We start from the raw sequence: 26,185 nt of genomic DNA, 5'->3' as shown, positions 1-26,185 counted from the left end.
AGGTCTACATGTATGATCCACGTTTGCTGCAGCTCTTCTTCAAAACGTACCGTTCACGGTAGCTCAGTCGGTAGAGCGCTCGCTCCGTGATCGGGAGGTCGTGAGTTCGTATCTCGGCCGCGACTGACCCAGTCGATAAAATGGATAGCAACTGTTCCTTCGCCATGCGCTCGGCACTTTGAAGTGAAAGTTGCGGGTCCTTCGGACGAGACCTTAAAAACCGAGGCCCCGTGTCAGCGGCAGGCGTTGGCACGATAAATATCCCTCACTGCTCAATGGCCCTGAGTGCCAAGTAAAGGTCAAAATTTGAAGCCCTTCACCGGCATACGGTGACGTCTCCATATGAGTGGAAAATTCTCGAGAGGGACGTTAAACAATATTCAATCAATCAATCTTCAAAACGTGAATTGTTTAATGTAATGTTTGAGCTTGAATACTATACAGTTATTGACTGGGTATGAGGGCAACATATGATTTGTTGGACCTGAAGGTGAAAATGTTGTCCGAGGCCGCAGGCCGAGGACAACATTTTCACCTTCAGGTCCAACAAATCATATGTTGCCCGAATCCCAGTCTATAACTGTTTTGTTATACCCTTCACTGCTCACTTAAGATTGATCAATTTAATCAATATACGCTATATTATCAATAAATTTTATATGGAAAATTATGGCTTCTTCAGTAAATATAAAACATCAAGCTGAGAAAGAACAAAATCAATTATATATTTATTGTATCACAAAAATTATTTATCACAAAACATACTCTTTACTTCTTCCTTACCTTGCTGTTAACAACAACATTTGTAGCTCTTAATTAACTTCGGCTATTTTCGCGTCGCCGATATTGAACGATGATAATTAATTGTGACGTAACAGACGTGTGACGTTGCGGTCTAACAATTCTTATGTAAGACCGGTCAATAGTGAAATTGTTAGACCGATGTAATAAACAGTTCTTTTGTTGGACTTTTTATAAGTAATAAATATATAGAATGATATTTATAAGGGTATAACAATGTTTGTTATCGCCATATATATATTTCATTTCATTTATGTCTTGTCATAATAAATACACATGTAAGATATGAAAACTGTAGGAGTGGCACCAACCGGTTAAAAGTTATGACGAATGTTGGTCAAGCTACAAGCTCAAGGTCAATAGATCAAATTGTTGGCATCCAAAAACCATTCATAGATCCAATCCATTAAAAGTTATGGCCGGGTAAGGTTAACGTTTTGCGGACAAACAGATAAATAGACTGACAGACAGACGGACAGGGCAAAAACCTTTAGTGTGAATAAAAAAAAAATCAGACTACTTACTGAACCGCGCCGTATACGTTCAAGTAATCGTAGACCAAGTGACAACGTACACTTGTTCGAATGTAGCATGTTTATTAAAAAAAAATTGGTGGGTAATGGGTATTAAAATTATTGGGGTTGTTTGTCTTAACCCGACACCTCTATTCGATTGATTTGACATAAGGACGGGCTCAATATTTTCCCGGGAAAAATTAAGTTTCTCCGTATTACCTTTAAAACATACAAGTCGTTTATCAACTTCCGGGTTGAAATTCTAAAATAGCCCAAAACTTGTTATTTGACTAAAATTTAGTTACTAATGATTTGATTGAAATATTTACCACTGTAACAAATTCAAGAAGCACTATGTGCCAAAACTTACAATTGTTTTGTGCAGTAATAAGGATTTACATCTATTCGGTAAGGTCCTTAACCAGTGTTATTTAACTAGCCTATTCATATATGGCAAGAAATTGGTAGGCCTACTTACTCAAAAATTGTGAAATTCTAAAAAAAAAAAAAAGTGAGATCTGCATTAGTACTAAAGTGTTGATAGAGTCCATGTATGCTAGATTCAATTGAAAAAAGACTATACACATTAAAAATATATGGACCTAGTATGAGAGTATATATCTTTTGTAAACTTTGCATGCATATAAGATGAAATGGGTTTTCTTTTGTTTACATCTATAAGAGTGTGCTAATCAATGCCTGTGTCCCTGTTTTTGTAGTTTTTTAGGAGGATGTGTGGCGGGGATCCTCCAGCAGTGAAGCCTAACTTTACAGTTCTGTGTCTTGGTTTGTCGAAGACAGGGAAAAGTACTTTGTTGTCAGTTTTAAGTGGGGAAAGCACAGAAAATATTGAACCAACTGTGGGTATGTATTCTTATTAGTTTATTAGTTTAATTTTTTAAAAAGAATTTATCTGTACCGAGTATATAAAAAATGTTTCTGCTGTATTTTTAAGCCTTTTTTTTTTAATTTACAGGTTTCAGTATAAAAGCCTTGATATTTAGTAATTGTATAGTTGATGTCAAAGAACTAGGAGGTAAGGCTTTCTTGAAATGGTATACTGTTAAATAGGTATTTTTGTGGTCCATTGTTGCAGAATGAAGCAGAAAGGACAAATCCACAAAAATTACGATTACAAAGTGTTCTTTGAATATAAATCACCGATATTGTCATATAATTGCATTATCTTTTTTCCAAAACATTAAATTAAGAGTAGGTGAATACATGTATGTCTTTTAGTAATCATACATGCCAACTTTCCCGATTTAGGCGGGATCCTCCCGATTTTACCCTTTCATCCCGCCTTCCCGATCGGGAGGGAAAAATTGCCCTAATTTCCCGATTTGAAAAAAAAAAATCACCTTAAAATTTCAGATTTTTAAAGTTTCCCTACCGCTGAATTTTGACAGTCGGGATAACAATGTCAGACTTGTTTATTCAATGCACACAAATAAGTTTCATTGTGTATTTAACCAGGTGTTAAATAGTTAAATACTAATTAGCCACAGGAAATCACTTCACGCTTGAACGCACACAGTTGTCCAGGTACGAGTTGCTTATAGCTTGGGGCAATTAGGGATTATCTTGTCAGTTTTAAGTGGTATGCAAGGTGAAACACATAGATTAACGTGATAACTGTTAGTCATTTTATTAAAAACATAAATTAAAGACAATAAAATACTAATTAAAACATAAAATCAGAATCCAAAGAGATCGTTTTTTGAAAACGAAAGTAGAAAAGTACAAAGCATAGCTGATGATTTTTTTTATCTACCTATAATGAAAAATATTTCTAAGTTTGCCAATTAGAATATTAAGAAAAAATTGAGATGAAACAATCAAATGCATTTCAATTATAATTTCTCTTCCCTCTCTTCTCCCAAAAGTAATGTGCATGACTTAAGGAAATACCCACATGGGACCATCAAGCCTGACAAATTTCATGACTGTAAAAAAAAAAATAATTTTCTTTTAGATAGGTGGTATAAATTTCTGTAAATTTAATATCTAATTAGAATTTCTAATATATATAAAAAATCTCCAAAATGTTTCCAGAAACGGGACTTTACAGTATCAAAACCTCATATTTTTTAGCCTTTGAAAAAATGATTTAAAAGTTGTAAAATTTTCAATTTTTCACTAAATTATGTGTTCTGGTAGAAAAAATGTTGTTTGCATATGTAACTAAATACCCCTTCTTAAGTGAAAGAGGCACCTATTTTAGCAGAAATATTTCAATTTTGGAAAGAAAAACATTATTTTTTGTGTTAAATTAATTCTTAATTAAGTTGTATTGATAAGTAATATCAATATTATAAATTTAAAAAAAGATCATTTCATGATCATTTAATTTCACTACAAAATGTCGCGAATTTAAAGCTTTGAAAATTGTCGTCACGTGCTAAATCCCCCATGGGAATTTTCAAAAGTTGGCATGTATGAGTAATCTGATTTGATATTGTATTACTGCATACTGTAGTAAATATAATAAAAAACACAAAGGTCTGAAATAAAGTCAAAAGTCCTTAAACTTTGCAACATAATTTTACGTCATAACTCATTATCCTTAAGAAGGACTCCTCCTATTTGTTAAATTGTTAATTTTCATAAGAGATTTCTTCTTCCAAGCTTTGATCTTCTCCTGGTTAATTCCCATTACAGGAGGAGACAGTGTACGTCCGTACTGGGATAAATACTTTGGGGGAGCAGAGGGCATCATATTCGTTGTAGACAGCTCTGCTGGTGATGAAGATCTACAGCTGACCAACACTACCCTCCATCAAGCACTTGCTGACCCTGAACTTGATAATCTTCCTTTGATGGTGCTATGTAACTATAGTGACAAAGAAGGGTCCAAGTCCAAGGAAGAGGTACTCTTTTTTTAATAATTAATACACAGTTGAAATCTAGTATCTTGAGCACTGGCATTTCAAATACCATGGATATATCAAAGTGATCTGAAAGTCCCAACTACTTTTTCTTTATTTGTTTTACCCTTGATATCTTCAACTTTAATCTTGGATTCTTGTAGTTTTTTTTTTCTGGCCCATTTAATTCAATATAATCAGGTTTGATTGTATATAATTAATTTTACATATACTGGTAAGTAAATAGTTACAGTTAAGTTCATATGCAACGTAGTTTGCGGAGTTGAAGGGTTCCACTAAAAGAAGGACCTGTATGCAATATTTTTAATGTCTATATATGGATTTGTACAACTCTTCTAAAACAATTTTTGATGAAAAAAAAATCTGGAATTTATATTTTGTAATTTTTGTACATTTTTCTTTGAATAATGCTGATTTTTTTTGTGTGTGTAAGAACATATAGTGGTATTATAAGTTTAAATTTAGAATATCTTGAAAAATTATCAGTAGGTACCTTGCATTTGTCCTTAAGGTTTTTTAGCTCTACTGGTCAGAGACCAGAAGAGCTTATGCGATAGTAATGCGTCCGGCGTCCGTCCGTCTGTCTGTCTGTCTGTCTGTCCGTCTGTCTGTCCGTCTGTCTGTAAACAATATTTCAAAATGCTACTACTCCTACAATTTTAGTCTGATTTTAATATTACTTGGCACACAAGTAGACTACACTAAGATACATAGAATAGTGCATCGATTTTTGATTTCGATGAACGGTGTTGCCATGGTTACTAAAAATAGAATTTTCTGTGAAATTCCTTAAAAACGCTACTCCTTCTACAGTTTTGGTCTGATTTCAATATAACTTGGCACACAAGTAGACTACACTAAGATACATAGAATATTGCATCGGTTTTTGATTTCAATGAACGGTGTTGCCATAGTTACTAAAAATAGAATTTTCTGTGAAATTCCTTTAAAACACTACTCCTTCTACAGTTTTGGTCTGATTTCAATATAACTTGGCACACAAGTAGACTACACTAAGATACATTGAATAGTGCATCAGTTTTTGATTTCAATGAATGGTGTTGCCATGGTTACTAAAAATAGAATTTTCTGTGAAATTCCTTTAAAACGCTACTCCTTCTACAGTTTTGGTCTGATTTCAATATTACTTGGCACACAAGTAGACTACACTAAGATACATAGAATAGTGCATCGGTTTTTGATTTCGGTGAACGGTGTTGCCATGGTTACTAAAAATAGAATTTTCTGTGAAATTCCTTTAAAACGCTACTCCTTCTATAGTTTTAGTCTGATTTCAATTTAACTTGGCACACAAGTAGACTACAGTAAGATACATAGAATAGTGCATCGGTTTTTGATTTCGATGAACGGTGTTGCCATGGTTACTAAAAATAGAATTTTCTGTGAAATTCCTTTGAAACGCTACTCCTTCTACAGCTTTGGTCTGATTTCAATATAACTTGGCACACAAGTAGACTACACTAAGATACAAAGAATAGTGCATCGGTTTTTGATTTTGATGAACGATGTTGCCATGGTTACTAAAAATAGAATTTTCTGTGAAATTCCTTTGAAATGCTACTCCTTCTACAGTTTTGGTCTGATTTCAATATAACTTGGCACACAAGTAGACTACACTAAGATACAAAGAATAGTGCATAAGTTTTTGATTTCAATGAATGGTGTTGCCATGGTTACTAGAAATAGAATTTTCCGTGAAATTCCTTTAAAACGCTACTCCTTCTACAGTTTTAGTTTGATTTCAAAATAAGTTGGCACACAAGTAGACTACACAAAGAAACTTAAACTAGTGCAATGGTTTTTGATAAGTACAAACCAGTAGAGCTACAGTCTCGACAGAGACTTCTGGTTAAATTATTTGTTCCTTTGTGTTTATGTTTTAAAGCACTTGATCCTTAGGCATAAGTATAATTCCACTTTTTTAGTTGCAAAAAATCTTGGAATTGGATTTGGAATCTAAGAGTCGACACTGGGAAATCCATTCCTGTACCAGCTCAGATAGAGATAGCATCAGAGTGGCATTCGAGAGCTTCAACAAAAAGCTTTTAGAGTCCAAGAAAACAGAAGATGGATTTAACAAGATCTAAAAGGTTTTATAAGAATGATGATGTTGACAAGCTTATTAGTTATGTAAGATGAACATATTTTTAGATTGACTCTACCTCTCTAGAGGTTAATTTATTTGCCTTCTCTTACAGTAGTTGATTTAATCCAGTGGCAGCTTTCATTTGTGTCTGATCTACCGGTAGTTGTACAACGTTCATCATTGTGTCACATTGTCGATATTTTCATGTTAAATGTGTATTTTTTTTGTATTGTTGGCTGTTGAGTGGGATCGAAGAATGTTTGTTTTTGAAGTGATAAAAAACTTTTCAAAACCAATACCATAAGAAAAGCTTCAAGTGCAGGTGTAATCTTTTTATGAGACGTGTATATTCATGTTGATGACCATTCTTTTTTTACTGTATGAGGTACATATCTTTATAGATCCATTTAGACGTTCACATATGAATGTGTTTGTTTGGAAAGAGATGGTTGCCTTGAACCTCTTACTGAAAATTATATTTATAACATCTGTCTACTTATTCTATTTTGATTTGTTTGTTTTAAAATTTATTTAAAAAAAAGTCACATTTTGTGATTACTTGTATACTAAGTGAAATATATGGAATTTAACAGTCAGAGTTATTAATGGAAAGTCTGGAATATTATTGTTAGTACCTGTATTACAGAAATGATTCTGAATTAATAATTCCTTAAACTACTGAACTAAAATAAAACATATTTTGTAATTTTTAAAACTCTAAAACTGGAAAAATGATTAAAATACAATAATACAATCAGTAACATACAATTTGAAAAATGGGGGGGGGGGGGTTAATCTATGTTTTAAATATGTTTTGTCAACAATGAAACTATTTTGTTTCTGCTCAGAAAGCAACTTATATCCTAAACTCATTTTCAAAGATATGCACATGAAATATTTAATTTTTTTATTCCTCAGCTGGAAGCTATGTGATCTTTCTGTCTATTTTATTCCTCAGCTGGAAGCTATGTGATCATTCTGTCTATTTTATTCCTCAGCTGGAAGCTATGTGATCATTCTGTCTATTTTATTCCTCAGCTGGAAGCTATGTGATCATTCTGTCTGTTTTATTGTCTGTCATTTGTTGTTGTATACAGTTTCCTTTGTCAATTTCTACTCTGGAAACAATAAAAATATGACAGTTTAATTTAAGAATGTAAATATTTTTTTTCTCTAGAACAACTTTGGATTTCCGATTTAAAAAAAAGATTGTAGTTTAGTTATAAAAAGTAGATTTATTAAGTTTGCTTAAATGATGAAGTTAAGTTATGCATTAAAAATTGTTAAAATAAACAACAACATTAACCTAAAAAAAGCAAGGTTGTAATTTATATTCTAGTATTCACATTCAATGCCAATTCAAATTTTTATTGTCCTACGGTTTTAAGATTTGGGGTTGGAGATTACATTCAGCAATGTTTGAAAATTATGTTTTTAGTCCAATAGTCTGAATAAAATTCAAAGATACAGTCTGTCATTAAACATTTACATTTAACTTGCCATAATACTGAGTATTTTATGTGATACATGTAATTTTAAAGCTTCTGATGTTGTAGTTGATTTACCATCCGTCCAGAATATTTGTAGTTGATATTGAATTATTACAATAAAAAAAGTAAGAGTTTCAGGTTGAAATTGTGTTTTTATTCATGCAATAAATGACAAATCAGTGGTGGATCCAGAAGGGGGTTACGGGGGTTGCAACCCCCTCCTTTGGATTTGCAAAAAAAAAAAAGAGAGAAAGAAGAAAGTCCCACATTTTTGTTGTGTAGAAAATGATAAGTGAAAGGCTAATGTTGTAAAATATAAAGAAATTTGGTTGTGAATAGAAACCTACCCCCTTTACTATGTAGGATTTTCGGGTTCGGAGATATATTTTCCTTTCTTTTTTAAAAACTTTCAAGTCATTCATACAAGTACTTTTCCCCAGGTTGATCAACCTCCCACTTTTAAAAACCATACTCCACACGGTATCCTACTACATGTATGTGTAAAACATATGTTGTAAAAGATTTTTCCCCTTCATCCCCCCGTTGAAAAATCCTTTAACCCCCTCCCCCTTTTGAAAAATTTCTGGATCAGTGCCTCATGCAAATAAATGAAGCAAATATTTCAGAAATGTTAAATATATTGTAGATGAACATGTTCTGCTAATAATTTTAAAAAAAGAATGACATTTGGATACAGCTGATTTTACTTATGTCTCTACTTTGAAATTAGCACACCCAATGTTTATTTTGAAATCTCTCTTCAACAGGTAGCAAATCAAATATATGAGCCATTCTGGAATTGCTTCATATTGTAAGAAGCAGAAATAAAACTGGAAGGGTTGCACCTCAAAGACACTTCATTTTTGGATAATGTACATAAAATCACAGAATGCCAGATACTAATTTAGTACATATATGCTAAATAGAAAAACAAAAATATGAAGGATAATTAAAATACCTGCATGTGGTATAGAAATTGAAAATTTGATGTATACAGAGACATATCAGGTAAATGAAATGTTACATATGTCTCTGCTTTATGCAAGAACAAATGTTCTGATTATGCTTGTGTATCTCTATAATTTATTTTATGCTTTGGGTGTATATATGACTATATATATGTCATTGAATGAGGTTAATTTGAGATAACAACCATTTGGTTTGGGGTTTTGTTTGTGTTGGATGGCAAGGCAGATATATTCTTTTTCTGAGTCTTCAAACTTTTTTCAGTTAAAAATAGAAAATTATTTGTCCTGTATCATTAATTGAAATAAATAATCTGTGCTTTCATACTGAAATAAACAAAAAAAAATAAAACAAGCCGTGTGTGTTCTTTTTTTTTTTTTTAATATTTCCCATATGGTTTAAGAAATAAAGAAACAAACAGTTTATTAACTTAAGTTAAAAGTAATGCTTTTGACAAACGTGCAAGATGAGTTGAAGGGAGAACAATTGATTGCGTAATACGAATAATTTCTGGATTGAACTGTCCTAAATCTGCAACACCGGAAAAAGCACGAAATTTCTGCGTTATCGGGGCTATTGTATAAAGAAGAAAAGGCGGGTTGCATAAAGAATTTATTCTCGCAATGTCTGAACTTGAAGAAGGAGAAATAACAGACTCTGACAATGACAATGAATCCCAAACAAAGGTGATTTATTTTATTTTGGTATTCATATATTTTAGTAAATGTTTACCACAAGGCTCAATATTTTGTCAATCTAATCGCTATATTTAGTTACGTAGCTTAAATTACCAACATAGCTTATTTACCTACCTGAAGTAGCTTTAATTAGCTACCAAATCAGGCTTATTTCTTGAATTATTATTTTCTCGGGATGTGCAGAAAACCACACTTTGATGCAGTTTAATTTTAAACTTTAAACTCGGACATCTGAAAACAGTTCATGAAACATGTTGAAGATATGTCTTTTTCTGCACTATTGCCATCAAAGTCCGAAAGTTTTTGAGGTTATATTCAACAGTTGATGTGTGACCAAACATTTACTTCTTGAGTGAATTAACAGAAGACCAGTACTGGATTAGTACAGTAGTACATTAGACCAGTACAGTATACCCTCCCACTTTTCAAGCGGGGGTATAATAATCCCATTGTGCACCTCATATTTTATTTTTTGATCTGGCACTTATTTTGGGTCTCCCAGAGAAAAACGTGGACTTTGCCACTTTACTTATATGGGAGGTGGGGGTATCATTACATTAGTGAGCTTAGTGCAGACCTGCCAACCAAAATTGATGCTGTGGGGGGTCATGCCCCAACATTCAGAATTGAAATGTTGGGTCATAGCGCACAAAAATCTATCAGGTTCACCATGCATATTATATACCCATTCAAATGGATACGTATAATCCCCTAACTGCTCCAGGCATGTTACCTGTACAGCTGTGTCAATGTGTGCGTTCAAGCGAGCAGTGATTTCCTGTGGCTAGGCCCTAATTAACCTCTTGGCATAAACAAAGATACTAATCTGTGTGCATTGAATAAACAAGTCTGATGTTCATATCCCAATTTATAAAACACAAATCGGAAAATTTTAGGATGAATTTCAAATCTTTCTTGTGGGGACAAAGGGGTCAAAAAATGGGAATGATTGATTTTGTGGATGAAAACAATGACACGCCGCCGGTCATTACGAGTGGGGGGTGAGAGGTCAGTTTTGCGGGTGTGACCCACTGAATGTGGGTCACTTGGCAGGTCTGTTAGTGCTCACAGCACCTCTTTTTTTTGTTTATTTATTTACGTCTGTCAAAATGCAATGTTTATGGAATACTGATACATAAATAAAGATAGAGTGTGGCTGAGATCAAATTAGATGAAAACTTTATTAATGACCATGTTGACTCCAAAACAATATATTTAAACATTTTTTTATTACTTTCAGAAAGATGAAAATAAAACTTCATTACCAACATCCACATCAAGTCATAACATGGTGGTCCCTGCTGTGAGTTACAGATCTAGTAAACCTCATCCTGAGGACAGTGAGGATTCAGACAGCTCCTCGTACAGTGATGAGGACACGCCACTATGGAGATGCAAGAAAGCTAAATATTTCTCCTCTAGCAGACATGATGAGAAGAGCATGGTGACAGAACTACCAGAGGAGATCAAATCTCCTATACGCAAAAACGACAGACCTGCAAGTAGAAATGTAAATCCCCAGACAGCCAAAAGAAAAATAAACAATATCTGGGGCTCTGTCCTGACTGAGCAGAGTCTTACACAAGACTTAAAAGATGTGGGAGTTAAAACTTTAACATGTGATGATAGCCGCAATGTTGAAAAGTATGACTTTACACTGAAGTATAATGACACTAGGCCAGATTTGGCCAATGAATTAAGTGACAGTGAAAGCCATGATCCATTCAATAAGGTGGTAGATCTACCAGAGATGGATGCTAACTCAAGCAGAAAACGAAAACGAACTCGCAAAGAAAGACGCCCTGTGAAAGAGAGAGTAAAAATGCACGATGATAGAGACTTTGAAGAGCCACTTCCAGACTTAGAGGCAGACAAAATTGTGAAAATGATCACCAGAAAACTGAATGAACCTAAGGTGTACCTCATAGGTTTGTATACATACATGCTATTGTGTGGTGCAAGAAAATCTCTGAAGTCATTATCATTAATTTTGGTTTTCTTCAATCTCCAGTAAGTTAAACAGTTTATATTATATGCATTTTTATACCCCACACAACAAGTTGCGTGAGGTATAATGTTTTTGACCCGTCCGTCAGTCATAGTGTCAGTCAGTCAGTCCGTCAGTCCTGTTTTTTTATCAGCGCAACTCCTCATAAACCGCTACACAGAATTTCATCAAACTTAGCAGATATTTAGGACACAATGTGTAGATGTGCATATTACCAGGAAATTCTGATTCCTTTATTTTTTCTTGGAATTTCTACATTTTTCAACTTAAATTTTTGGCCATACCTTGAATATAGATATGAACATTTTGGCATCGCAATTCCTCATAAACCGCTGCACAGAATTTCATCAAACTTTACAGATATTTAGGACACAATGTGTAGATGTGCATATTACAGAGAGACCAGTTTGTCAGCGCAACTCCTCATAAACCGCTGCACAGAATTTCATCAAACTTTGCAGATATTTAGGACACAATGTGTAGATTTGCATATTACCAAGAAATTTCGATTCTTTTTTTTCCCAGGGATATTCATCTCCTTGAGTTTTGGGAGAGCGTGGGGTATGTGAGCTTGCATGGTCACTTTTTCTTTCATTTAGCATACAGTGTTAAATGAAATTTTTAATGCTAGAAAAATTCTGTAGAGGAAATGAGAATGAAAATTATTCATACAAAAAACATTGATAATTTGACTATTATTAACATATACCATTAACACTACTTAAAACTTAAACCTATATAGAGAGAATATACAGAATAATAGGCAAAGAGAAAACCTTGGACTTGTTTTACAAAACACAGGACATAGAAGAGGCTGGTGGATTACTTATACAGGTAGACATTACCAATAAACTCAGATCAATTTTTAGGTCAACTGAGTAAATTCAGGTGACCTATTGCTATCCTTTTTCGTCTGTGCCGTGCATTAACATTAGGACATTTTCAGCTTCCTCTCTGAATCCGCTTAACCAATTTTGGCATATAGCATCTGTGGGTGAAGGGGAACCAGAATTGTGAATTTCATGCATCTCCTGGGGAATGGGGGCAAAACCACTAAAATTAATGCAGTCTTTAAAAATCTTCTTTACTCCTGGACATCAAGCAGTCAAACTGTTGGCATGATTGTAATCAGCATTTAGTTCTCTACCAAAATTATGAATTTCATGGCCCCAGAGACAGGGGTTCTAGTGCTAGGGCAGGGATTAATAGATTATACATGTATTGTGAAAATTGTGGATTCTTTGAAAATCTTTTCCTTTGCTCCTGGGTATTATGCCAATGATCTAAGTACTTATTTATTATGAAGAAAGCTGTCTCTTACCAAATGGTTAATTTCAGGACCCCTGGGTCAGGGGTACTTGGAGGGGGATACATAGTCTGAAAATTATTTAATTTTTTGAAATCTTCTCTTTGGTATTAATCAACAATTTATGATGAAATAAAATTTATGATAAAATTTCTAAAATTTTGAAATATGTGGCCCCAGGGTCAGTGGTTCCTGTGGGATGGGGTGCACAACTGGTTATAAAGTGGCAATGTATCTTCTCTTTGTTACTCTGATCTACCTCTTGGTATTAACTATTAAGTAACCAAAGTAAGCGTGCTCTGTTTATAGATATTATGATAAGCAATGGTGCCTTTTTCAAAATAGTGAATTTCATGGCCTCTGGTTTAAAACATGAATCAAATTCAATTGTTGGGAAGTTGTTACATGATACTCAGGTGACCTATAAGGCCCATGGGCCTCTTTTATCAGTGACCCAGTAATATTTGTTAAAAATGTACATATAAGGAGGCAATGCATAGTTTTCTCCACCTGTTGACTGTTTCTACCTATTAATATTATTAACCAAACTACTATATTTACCTTGATTCAGGGTCATATCTCCATTGACAAGGCTGTAGGACAACTAAATATAGCCTGTTGAAATTAATAGAAATAAAATTAATATTTTATGCTTTATATAAAACTTAAAAAAAAAAAAAACAGGTTTTTTATGCTATCCTGCAGACATTTTTCTACAGAAATTGTTTAAAAAAATTGCAGAATCCTCTCCCTGTTTTTACAGTTTTAAATTCTCAATATATCTTGATATACATGTATTTGAATTTTTAAAATCCTCATTTTAAGTTATTGTTTAAACTTAAATGAAATATGACAGAGGTCCGTAAACTTTTTGAACAGCCCTCATGCATGTACAGGAAATATTTCAGCACTGTATTTTTTTTTGTCTTGCTTAAAGAATAAAACAAGAAGACGTTCCCCTGGAGGTGTCTTCATTCATCTGCTGAAATCCGACAAAAGTGTTTCACCTGAACAGGTGGATGAAATTTTTGCCAAGGAAGAGCAGGAGTTTATACAATCACTTGAAGAGAGAAAACAGAAGAGAAAAGAACAAAAACAAAGGTAAAATTTTTCTTTGCTCATCAAGGTCATGAAGTTACCATGTAGTACCCTGGGTAATCATCATGTCTGAATTTGATATCAGTAACATAATGTCATTTCTCTTATATTATCAGGAGGAATGCAATATCAGTAACATGCAGTTTCTCTGTCATATGAGGAATGTAATATCAGGAACAAAATGTCATTTCTCTATGTTATCAGGAGGAATGTAATATCAGTAACATAATGTCATTTCTCTATCATACGAGGAGGAATGTAATATCAGTAACATAATGTTATCAGGAGGAACGTAATAACAGTAGAATATATCGGTAACATTACATGTATGTCATCTCTCTTGTTATGATGAGAATGTAATATCAGTAAGTCTACCCAACACAATGAAATTTCTCTATGTTATCAGGAGAAATATAATATTAGTAATATAATGTCACTTCTCTATGATATCAGGGGGAATGTAATATTAGTAACATAATGTCATTTCTCTATGATTATCAGATATAATGAGGAATGTTATATTAGTAACATAATGTCATTTCTCTATGATATCAGGAGGAATGCAATATCAATAACAAAGTAATTTTTGTGTTATCAGGAGGAAGGAGAGGAGAAAGCTAACCAGATTACTTCCACAGTCCAAGTTAATGCAGAAGCCGGGGGTATCAAAAGTCAAAGGGGATCTCAATAGTGAGAAAAAGCCTGAAGTTACCATGGAAATGACAGACAGTGAAAATGAAAGCTTACACAGTGAGCCAGAGGATGGTCTCCATGTTCTGGATGTGGATGATAAGGATGTTGTTGATATAGACATTGGAGTGGATGAGACTATTGACTAATCTTGGGTGAAGTAATGGACTGTACCCTTTTGTTTTGAAGGAACTTCATTGTCATCTGGTAATGGCTATAGACATGGTGATAAGTGAATCATGGTTTGCCAGTGAATCATGATTACTGTAAATATACACAGGAAAAGGCAGGCCTGCTTCTATTGGAACTTTGAAAGTCTGTTTTGTTGTTCAGTCTTGCCTAGCTTACAGCAAGTTCTGTTAACAGACTGATTCTGGCGAGTAAAATTAACGTTCTTGGAGGATCAAACTTATGTTTATAAATTAAACATTTTTAAGAGTGTTTTGTTATCAATGTTCCTGATTATTGTAGCTTACACAGGCAAACCAAAAAACTGTTTTGACTTATTTTTCCAAGTGAGAGATATGTTAACAAATTTACAAAGTAAAAAAAAACATATTATTATTATTATTATTATTTTATTAATTTATAAAGCGCAAAATCACATATAGTTTCTATGCGCTGTACAATGGTTTTGCTAATATTTAAAAACAATATAGATTAATAAAACCTATAAATCTATAATTGAAAGTAAATAATCGATAAAACAAAGGGACCTTAAAATAAAACATGGTAGTAAGATGAAATTGGTTAACGTAGACAAGGCAAAATAAAATGAAAATAAAAAACTGTTATGTACACAGGAAAGTACTTCTGAAGTTGAGTATACGAGAGGGTACACATGGAGTCCTAGGTGTTATGCTGGAATTTTTACATTCATAGATTATATTCACGCTTGAACAAGAGTGTTTTTAGGTTCTTGCGGAATGATCCATGTGCTTCTAGCTCTCGTAGTTCTAAAGGCAAGTTGTTCCACAGTTGTGCGCCGAATGTGCTTATGGCTCTTGCGCCATATTTGTTCGATGATTTCTTTACTATTACTTTCCATTTGTCTGACGATGATCTTAAAGTCCTTTGTGGCTGATAAGTAGGGCATAACTCTCTCATGTATGGTGATGCTGAGGAGGAGTGTAGAGACTTGTGCATGGTTGTCAGCACTTTAAACACGACACGTTGTTTTACAGGCAGCCAGTGCAGTTGTTGAAGTACTGGCGTGATATGTTGTTTGTAGCCTGTTTTTGTGAGACAACGCGCAGCATTGTTCTGAGCCACTTGTAATCGGTGCATGGTTCGATCGGTTATGCCAAGCAGAAGGGCATTGTGATAGTCGAGATGGGATACGACTGTTGCATTGATGACCTTTGCACACGCTTCCTGGGTGAGATGTTGTTTCACCTTGGAGATTCTCCTAATGTTGAAATATATCTTTTTTAGCATGGACTTGACTTGCGTTTCCATTGATAAGGTGGCATCCAGGGTAGCACCGAGGTTTTTAGCAGTAGATTGAGATGTCACTATTGCGTCACCAATCTTCAGCTGAATGTTCTTAACACGGTTCTGGTTATGAGCGCTGGCAATCACCATTATCTCGGTTTTTGCATCATTCAGTTTGAGTTTGTTTACCGTCATCCAGGTTCGGACACTCGCTATGCACTCTTCCATAACCTTGATTTGTTCCGTACGCCTGACATTGTTTTTAACACTCAGACGGTTGTACAATTGGGTGTCGTCTGCAAATCCGTGACGGCTAATGTCATACTGATTGTTGACTCTCCTGAGTGGTAGGAGGTACACCAGGAAGAGGAGGGGACCGAGAACAGACCCTTGTGGCACTCCAGTGGACAGTGGCACATCTGAGGACACACTGTTGTTGATCTTTACTGCTTGAGTGCGGCTACTCAGGTAAGACTGTATCCAACAGAGTGCCGTGTCCGTAAGTCCAACTTCCACATGTAGTCTCTCCAGTAAGAGGGTGTGATCAATGGTGTCGAATGCAGCACTCAGGTCGAGAAGGACCAGGAGCATGGCATCACCTTCATCCAGTACTGCTTCTACGTCTGCTTTTATTCGTAGGATGGCTGTTTCAGTGCTGGTACCGGTCTTGTAAGCTGACTGCAGGTCATCATGAAGACCGTTTCTGGTGAGATGACCATTAAGCTGTTGTGCAACAACACGTTCGATGACCTTGCTGATGAAAGGAATATTTGAGACTGGTCTATAGTTAGTGAAGATATTCATATCCAGTCCTGGCTTTTTTAGACGTGGTGTAACTAGTGCACGTTTCAGCTTATTTGGAAAGACCCCGGTTGAAAGCGATGTATTAACCAGCTCAGTAATTGTCGGTAGCATCACAGAGAGGACAGCACTGTTCTTTAAGAGCGCAGTGGGGATGACATCCAGTGAGCAGGTCTTGTTTGCGCAAATATTGATGACCTTGTTTACTTCTTCATGTGTCTGGACCTTGAAGCAGCCAAGTTGAGGCACTGGTTTATCCAGGTCTGAAGAAGCTGTATTGTCACGGAGATCTGTGTCATCAAGACCTTGCCGGATCTTCTGAACTTTCTTGTAAAAAAACTTAACAAAATCTTCGGCAAGGGTCTGGTCATTAGTAGCCGATGGTAGAGGAGTTCCTGCGTTATAATTCATTAGACTACTAATGAATTTGAAAGTCTCTTTACTGTCCGCTGTGGTGAGCTTTTCCTGATAATAACTGGATTTTGCAGAGTTGATCATATGCACCACAGCTCGGGACTGTTCTGTAAGCATCTGCCTATGGACCTCTAGGCCTGAGCTCATGGCTTTACGCTCCAACTGTCTTCTCCGTTTTCTTGCTTCATGGATCGAGTCATTGTACCATGGTTTAAGAGAGTCTCCTTTGATGGTGATGGTTCGTTTTGGTGCTATGCTGTCCAGGACTACTTCCACTTTGGAGTCTATAGCTGACATGCTTTGTATATCATTTTACCTCTGAAACATGAGTTAAAGGGTTGGATATTTTCAAACATCTGTTATTGTAAAGGACATTTTATTAATTTGTTCTTTTGTACCATAAAATGTCTTCTTTTTGGAAAACTGTTAAGCCAAACGTGTTTTTTTTTCGTCAACTTCATAACTACAGTTTACAAGGGTGTATCTTGCAGGCTAAATCAATCAGGAGCATTCAATTAAAAAAATTTGGACACTGTTAAATCTGTTTCTATCTACAATAATTTGTCTTTTGTGGAACCTTAATAACTGCATTATAATCAAATTATTATACAGTTGAAAGAAAATGCACTATTGTTTTATTATTTTGTCAATACTGTTGAAACAAAAATGTACGGTATAAAACATTAAGTAAATTCGTAATATGTTATGATATTAATAAGATCTTCCTGAACCTCTAAAAGAAAAAAACTGATTTGATTTTTATTAAAACATTTTGCTGGTATTAAAATTCATTTCTTAAATTAATCACTTCAGAATTCATTACCTCGGGTGATCATGTATTTAACACAATCTTAAGTTATTTGATATAATTTGATTTTGTTTGTATTCTTGCCTCTCATTGGTTGATTTCCAAAAAGGAACGCAAATTATTTTGCATAATCTGGTTAGGTATGGGGACACACCCCCTTGACGACAAGCTTAATTATCTTATCCATGCAATCCCCTCATTTCTAGTCCCCTCATTCCAGATTTAATAAACATGATAAATGTACCTTTAAATTCAAACAGTAACTCGATGTTACCTCATGTAAACAAACATCATGGCTGCTAGATCTATGTATCAGTTATTACCTCCCCTAGCTTCCAATCACTTCCGTTACTAAGGTTGTATTATTGCGCAGTAAATTTGAACTCATAAAAAGCAAGGCAATTTTACATCCAAAGTTGTTTAATTATTTAAAAAAAAAATTATAAGAATGACTCTAATTCTTGGTCAAATTATCGAGTATATTCTGGTTTGGGTCAGTTTACACTTTTTTGTAATCCGGCTTCGCGGATTATAAGGCGTAAACTGACCCAAACCAGATTATACTCGATAATTTGGCCAAGAATTAGAGTCATTCCTTAAATACAATTCGTAATGGCAATCTCTAAATTTGTTACAATGAAGTGCATTGAAGTGGTAAAATTTTACATTTGAATGGATGTTTGGGTGTTTCTTTTCGAACATCAATTGTAACATAATGACATGCCATTTCTTTAGAAATGAGAAAGAAATATTCGTGGTAATGCTTTTAGACATCCAACTCTTTGTGACTAGCAACATGAGATACAATGAAATGGTGATTTTGATAATAATAGTTAGAAGAGAGAGTAAGAGACTCCGCATCTGTAAAACATGTATAGCAATGAGGATGTACATAATAATTATCAATTTATTATGTTCACTGGAGTAACCACAACACGTGTATTGGCTGAACACGTGTTTACTCGGAGTTTATGTAGACCAATTTGATTGGCTATTCTATTTATGGAATACATGTTCTACAGATATTTCAATAAACATTTTTCTTCCTAAAGAAATGGGTGTGTCAATAAATAACAATCAACATTCTTAAGATGGTGCAAAACGTCCCATTCAAACGGAAAAAAATTACCACTTCGATGCACATCATTGTATGTGTAAAATGTATAATATCCTTGTGGTAAACTGCTTGATTTTATTATGCTGAAAAGTTCATGCTTTATTTGGTCATAAATGAAAAATTCAAAGACAACAGATACAAAATTTTATGTGCATATACATATACTGTCTGTGTTCTTAAAAAAGCAGTTTTTTTAATTTTAATAGTAACTAAATTTGGTGAACAACAGTGTGCTAATTCATGAATAACGATAAGTGATCATTAATAAATACAAGATATGGCACAGACATGTGTAGAGCTAATTCATGATTGCGTCAAAGTCTCCATATCCGTTGATTGTGCTATGTTTCCATTTCTATTTGTTTTCTCTGTGACAACTCTTTAAAAGATAGGTGAGTTGATTTCTTGATAATTCAATTGGAATGTAAATTTCACTAAAGTAAAAATTCAGGAGATAAGAAGGCCTAACATGCATGAAGATCTCTTGTGCATCTGTCTGGGTCTGACATTAGTAGGCGGGGACTGTTATGGGAGGCTTCGTGTGATTTAAATCTATTAGACGACAATTTTTAAAATCTAAATTTACAGTTCTATTTCACAGTGAAATGGAAATATAAGGAATCGCTGACTAGTTTGTTGGGTATGCCAGGGACATCAAAGATAGTTGGGAAGATGGGATAATTTATGCATAACGGGCCAAATTATGTACACCTAGGGTACCCAATTGATATCATATGCCAAAATTGGAAGAAATCAGATACAGTTGATATTGAGAAGAAACTGGACATTAGAATTTGAACAAGAGGCCCAGGGGCCACAGCGCTCACCTGAGCACATCGGCTAGGAAAAAGCACATATCAGATCAGAACTGACAGTTTACTGAGGTTGGGGGAGGGGTGGGGGGGGGAGGCTTGAATTTTAACCCCCGAAGGGGATCATGATTTGAACGAACTAGAATCTACTGTAATATGTGAGACCTTCATCAGCTGTTCATGTGCTTACTCTTGTATTGTTTACAATTAATTTATTTTGAATGGAGATACACTATAATCATAGTACATGACTTTAAAGTTATTAATTAAGCTTAAGCAGCATTTAATATGTCTTATTTTTATTCAGATTTTGTTTACAAAACTTGCTGTAATACCGATCGTGTTTTGACAACATCCCCCATTTTCAATAGTTTGTTTACAAATTTTATTCTCTAAGTTTCTGCGTAAAAACGGTAAAATAATACATTTAAACAGATTACAGTTGTTTATAATTACCGGTTATTGATCTCTGTTCAGTACCAGCGTATTCTTTTACTTACATCTATGTGAAATCGTCATTTTACCGCTCGCGAACTTCTTGTGTACTTTATCATGCGTTTCCTTCGTCTGATTGACCGCTTCACTACTCATCCTGTCACTTGTGATTCTGCTGCCTGATTTCTCATTATTCAACCATGTTGTACATTATTTTTATCTTGAATTATTGTAATATGATGCTGACCAATATTTTTGTCCTTTATTTACCTTATGATGGTGAACTATTGTCTTATTTTATCGATCTATCCTAGGTACTATGTTGTGAAGTCGCACTTCCGTATTTGCGTATATCGCTACGCGCACTACTTCTGAAGGCGCCTAGATTCGAAACTTGATTTTTATAACAAAACTACGTAGTCTTGGATAATTTCATTTATTAAACTAATTACGTATTTTAGTGTCCATGTAATTAAAGTAATCCGGACAAGGTCTTGTATTGTTCATTAAATGTTTATTTAGGGTTTTAACTCTTTGCCCCTTGCGCTGTTTGTGACGTAATAGTAGCATTACATTTGTTACTTTTTGATGACGTTATCCTTTTCCCCGCAGCGCACTTACGATTACGTGCTGAAAAGACGTGGTTTTGAGGATGCATTTACACGGTGTATAATAAGCAACCGTTGCCGTATATATCGCCCTAATATTTATACAATCATCTGTAAAAGGAATTCAAGTATTTTGATGATGATTTAATCCTGTTAATTTTGTTTAAATAATTCTTTTATGTTGACTTTTACAGACTTGATATATTATCATAGTTTACAGGTAATTTAATATTATGAATTTTAAATCTAAATCGAAAACTTCGTTCAAAATAATTTTTTGAGTTCCATTCAGGGCGTCATTTTTATGCTCCAGTGAAAATGACAGACAGCGACACCCCCCCCCCTTTTTATTTCTTCAGTCACATGCATTACCATTTTATCAAACTTGCAGAATCTTTCAATTGTTTATATTTCTTCAGTCAAATGCATTACCATTTTATCGAAACTTGCAGAATCTTTCAATTATAAATAAAAATAGAAATGAGGTCTAGTAGAAAAGGATTATCACTTGAGAAAAAATTATAACACGTTTTTAATATATTTTTTTAGGACAAAAAGGATATATAGCTTTCAGCACATTTGTTCGAGAGGTTTTTTTTTTTTTAAATTTATAGATATTGTTTGAATATTGGAATAACGCTTAATTTCTATTGAACAATACTATAGCGCATTGACGACGGAAAACATTTTAATTTTCAAAATACTTGTAATAAAATTGAACTGTTCACATCTTATTATTGCTATTTTGGCTGATATATGGATAAAATACTGCAATGGAACTCGGCATTAAAATAATCAGTCTTAAATTTGAATATATATCTAAACCTTGCTAACCAAGGGTTTCCGATCCAAACTCTACTCTTGTGCATGGTGGAGATGTAAAGCGTATCGGAATCCTTTGGCTATAGCGAAGATTGCAGAATCTTTACACCTACTGGTACAAGTGGGCTACTAAAAAATCAGCACGTTTAACAATAAAGAAAAACTTGGAAGATACAGGGCTGTTTGCGAATTTGAATAAATAGATAAAAGAGGAAAGAAAACATCGAAAATAAATTTTTACACATTAAAAAAAAAACAATAGAATAGTTTACAAACGAGTCCGAGAACTTCTCGGACGAAGCTCAGTACTCGACAATTTCCCGATGTTGTCCTATAAGTATTCCGATTATTTGCGGAGCAAATGAGACAGTACCTTTAAACATGTTTTTATGAAAATGCATTTATTGTAGCTGTATTTATTGAGAAATATAGAAAGTATTTCCACAATTTTTCGAAGGTTTTCCAACAAATTTCTATGACACGATGAACTTTATGAACATGCAGGGTCGAAATACACGAAAACCTGTCCACTTTAATCAAGAAAATGACGTATTTATATGAATTTATTCAAACTTGCAAAGAAAAGTCTAATTAATAACATGATATACAATAAAATTAATCAATTACTCAGGATCTATCAGGAGTAAATGCGAAGTGGATATACAATTTTTCACTATATACTTTTGTGATTTCCCATGGTATTACTATAGTATTAAAAAAAAATTAATTGATTTTGTTTGTAAAGGATATACTAGGCCTTTCAACTAATTTTTCAAGTTGCACATATGGTAAAAAACATTGTAAAGATAGATTTATAGGTACATAAAATTATCAAAAAAGATAATAACTTGTGCATACTTTTAATTACCTCATTAAAAATTTTAATCATTTATACTTGACTTTTCCGATGTTGTGTTTTAGGACAGGTAACTCAGGTGTGAAAAAAGACCATCTTAGTGCCGATTTATGAGTTATCGTAAATAAGAATGACATATAGGCTGCTTCAGCATTGGTATTGTTATATACACAAAAGGGTTCTTTACATTGTTTTGTTCACAAAAAAGTTTTGACCAAGAGGAAGAGAATGCCTTCACTCTACCTGAAATAACACGGTCAAATGAATAGGGAACAGACTATATTCAATAGTTTAACTCTCTTAGACGATTATTATGAAGAATAAAATTTAATGTCAGGTTTTTTGTGTTCGCGCTTTTTCGCTTCCTATGTAAATAGATATATTTTTACAAGTAAATGCAACAATTGATCATCTTATTTGTGTTACTAAGCACGAAGGGGAACGACCGATTATATAAATTTAAATAGGTTAGAACTAAGAAGGAGGGTAGATTTCACTTTTTATTTTAATTAAAAAATTTTAATTATTTGCAGTAAACCGGTGTCCACAACTATAAAGTAAATAAGTTAAACATTGGTGCTAAATTTTAAAACCACTAGATTCTGCTGAAAGCAAAGAAACACCTGAGAAATTCTAAAAACTGCCTTGCGTATAAACAGATACCCCGAGCCTGCTCTAAACAAGTTTCAGCAGTGAGTTATCGTTCAAAACACCGACCCCTATCGGCAGTTGAAAGGCCTAGATATACATTTGATTGTGTTTGTGAAAGATATACAATTTTGACCGAAATAAATGTTCATATAGATCAGACAGGAAACTAAATAGATTATCTCAATATTTTGACCACATTCTTTTTTTCCGATCATTTATATTCTACGTTTTATTTCCGACATTATATAGTTTACTGACAATTTATAGTTTTATTTTCTGACATTTATTGCAGAGAAAATTTCAGGAAATAAAACTGTGTCCGAAGACTTTCTTAATTGAAAATTGAAATTATTATCTTTGATCAATACCGGCAAATCATTGAAATAAAAATCTTTATTTTCTTAAAAAAAAAAATACATGGATGTTAAATTGAGATCAGTTTATGTGTGTCGGGCATCACTGACAAGATATAGTTCAAGTGTAGCTGATTTTCTTTTTTATTGATCGATTTTTCATAAACTAGGTAGAAAAGATCCATACCCCCCCCCCAAAAAAAAAATATCCGAAATGCTTAGCATTCCTGTAGTAAAATGAAATGCTAAATATATTTTATAATCAGTCCCATTATTTAACAAGCTAGCTATGGATCGAAAAAAAATGCCGGAAATTCTAAATGTAATAATGTAATTTCGGAGATGAAATGCGGAGAATAATTTAGATCGCTGTTAGTCAAAGATGCGTAACCAACCAACCCCCCCCCCCCCCAACCCCCCCCCCCCCCCCCCCCCCGCCGTCTTCTTCTTGAAAGTTGACTTCGCCAATCAAGATTTTTCAAAACTTATTATTTTTAAAGTATGCAGTGTTGACATACATGAGTATATATGTTTCCTTAAACATGTGAAAGCGACTGATAAGTGAATATTTTCAAATAATATACTGTCGATATGAACGTACTCGAGGCGGATATATTCCTATAAGGGACTATATGCCCACTGATAAAACTAATGGGTAGACATAGATTTTTTAACCATACCCCCGCTGCGAATGAAACCGGGTATATACTGTTTTACCCTTGTGTGTTTTTCTGTCTGTCTAGCTGTGTGTCTGTCCGTAACAAAGTTTTTGATCGCAGTTTTCTCAGCAAGTACGCAGCACTCATTACAGATGCTAAAAATTCTAGAACATTCGTCATTGTGGCATGCCATTTGGTGGTTTCATTTTTGTTCAAATCTGATGTCAACTTCCTGTATTACCGTGCATCTGTCCGTACCAAACATACATTTAACTTTTTTTATCGCATTTTTTAAAGCAACTACTCATCGCAGATTCTATAAATTTTAGCACAATCTTTGTTGAGACATGTCATATAGTGGGATTTTTTTGTATATGAATCTGATAACAACTTCATATTTTCTTCCGTGCATCTGCCTGTAACTGAACTTGTGTAAATTCACATCAGAGTGGGGCATTATTGGCGAGCATTGGCTCACAAACTTCTTGTTCGTTCTGCCTTTATAAAAAAAATATATAAAACAAGTATTAAAGTTTATTTTAAAATTTTCCCGAATACATGTACCTTGTTTCATGTATACGTATATGTTTAGAAATGAAGACACACGATCGAGTAAGTGCGAAACTTTTTTTATTTACAATATCGGAAACGTTGACTTGATAATGAAAACATTCTAATTTAAATCAACCTCTTTTTCAACAAGATATTGTCGTTTCTTTATTCTGTTCCTTATAATTTGTGTATGTGTATTTTTTTTTTATGACTGTGTAGCATGTGTAAGGTAGGAAAATAATCAGGTTTTACGAATTTGAATTCAAATAGAACAAGAAATAGGACAAAATGAAACTACATAACATAAGACTAGATATAAACTGGAACAAACCTATATTCTACGAACAAACTTATTTTCTGTACTCTTGAATGAGTATGTATAAACTTAAAGATTCTTTTGTAATTTTATATGTTCCGTCTGTCGATTTCTGCACAGGTTTTTATCAAACATAAAAAAATCATTTGTCAAATTCGATAAATTCTGAATGAAGGGTCCCATCTCACACAAGATTGAATGATTTCCAATCACCAAAACAAGTGGATCAAGTGGTGAGCTTATTGAGCGTCAGAAGAAAGACTTTAATTTGTCTTGCATTCCAAGTTTTGTCAAATAAATCGAACGATTCGGACATATTAAATTGAGGAAAAATAATATTATTTGCGAAAGATATTAGAATGGAATTACAAAATTTATAATCTAATCATTTATTGTCATACCATCAAAACTTTACGCGCTATGAGAGCAGAACACGCCAAAAAAGAAAAGTGCGTTAAAGTGCGTGATTGCGGGGCAAAGGTATATGCGTTAAAATGCGTGATTGCGGGGCAACGGTATATGCGTTAAAATGCGTGATTGTGGGGATGGGGGTTAATTCTGCTTGTCCGGAGATTGGATATTGTTCGGATTTTCCATAGATCCGTACAGCGTTTGGATTGGTTATTAATTTTCCGGACAAAAAGGACAAACGCTGATTGGTGATAGAAGGTTATATATAGGACCCAATTTCAGCATCTCGACACTCAATCTTGACTCTACATCCCTTGTGGTTGCTAGTTCTTGAACCAAATCCTCAGAGAAAGCTTAAGGTATTCAAGATGATAGATCTTGTAGTGGATGATGCCAATTTTTATAAAGACTCGCGCGTCCGGACAGGGCAGTATTATGAGTAGAGATATTATTCCAGTCATGTAGACCAGTAATTTGTTTGTTTACAGTTCGAGTTATTAATTAGGACTTATGACCGGAACATTTCTATTAGTTGTTTCCAAGTTCAGAAGTTAATTGGTTATAGTTTA

General features: G+C 34.1%; 1 protein-coding gene across 1 annotated transcript; it reads left to right on the top strand.

The window, feature by feature from the left end:
• Window positions 1-1,592: 1,592 nt before the first annotated feature.
• Window positions 1,593-15,120, top strand: LOC134265181 (phosphorylated adapter RNA export protein-like). Its single transcript, XM_062747433.1, has 10 exons — window positions 1,593-1,724; window positions 2,036-2,180; window positions 2,293-2,352; window positions 3,978-4,186; window positions 6,151-6,275; window positions 9,354-9,453; window positions 10,706-11,393; window positions 12,216-12,307; window positions 13,717-13,880; window positions 14,476-15,120. The coding sequence occupies exons 1-10, from the start codon at window positions 1,671-1,673 to the stop codon at window positions 14,714-14,716; spliced, it is 1,878 nt and encodes a 625-aa protein (XP_062603417.1). The 5' UTR covers window positions 1,593-1,670; the 3' UTR covers window positions 14,717-15,120.
• Window positions 15,121-26,185: the final 11,065 nt, after the last annotated feature.

The sequence above is a fragment of the Saccostrea cucullata genome, unplaced genomic scaffold, assembly GCF_032062105.1.
Source record: "Saccostrea cucullata isolate Sc308-1 unplaced genomic scaffold, CSIRO_AGI_Scuc_v1 ctg890, whole genome shotgun sequence".
Lineage (NCBI taxonomy): Eukaryota > Metazoa > Mollusca > Bivalvia > Ostreida > Ostreidae > Saccostrea > Saccostrea cuccullata.
This window is presented reverse-complemented; position numbering and strand designations above follow the sequence as displayed.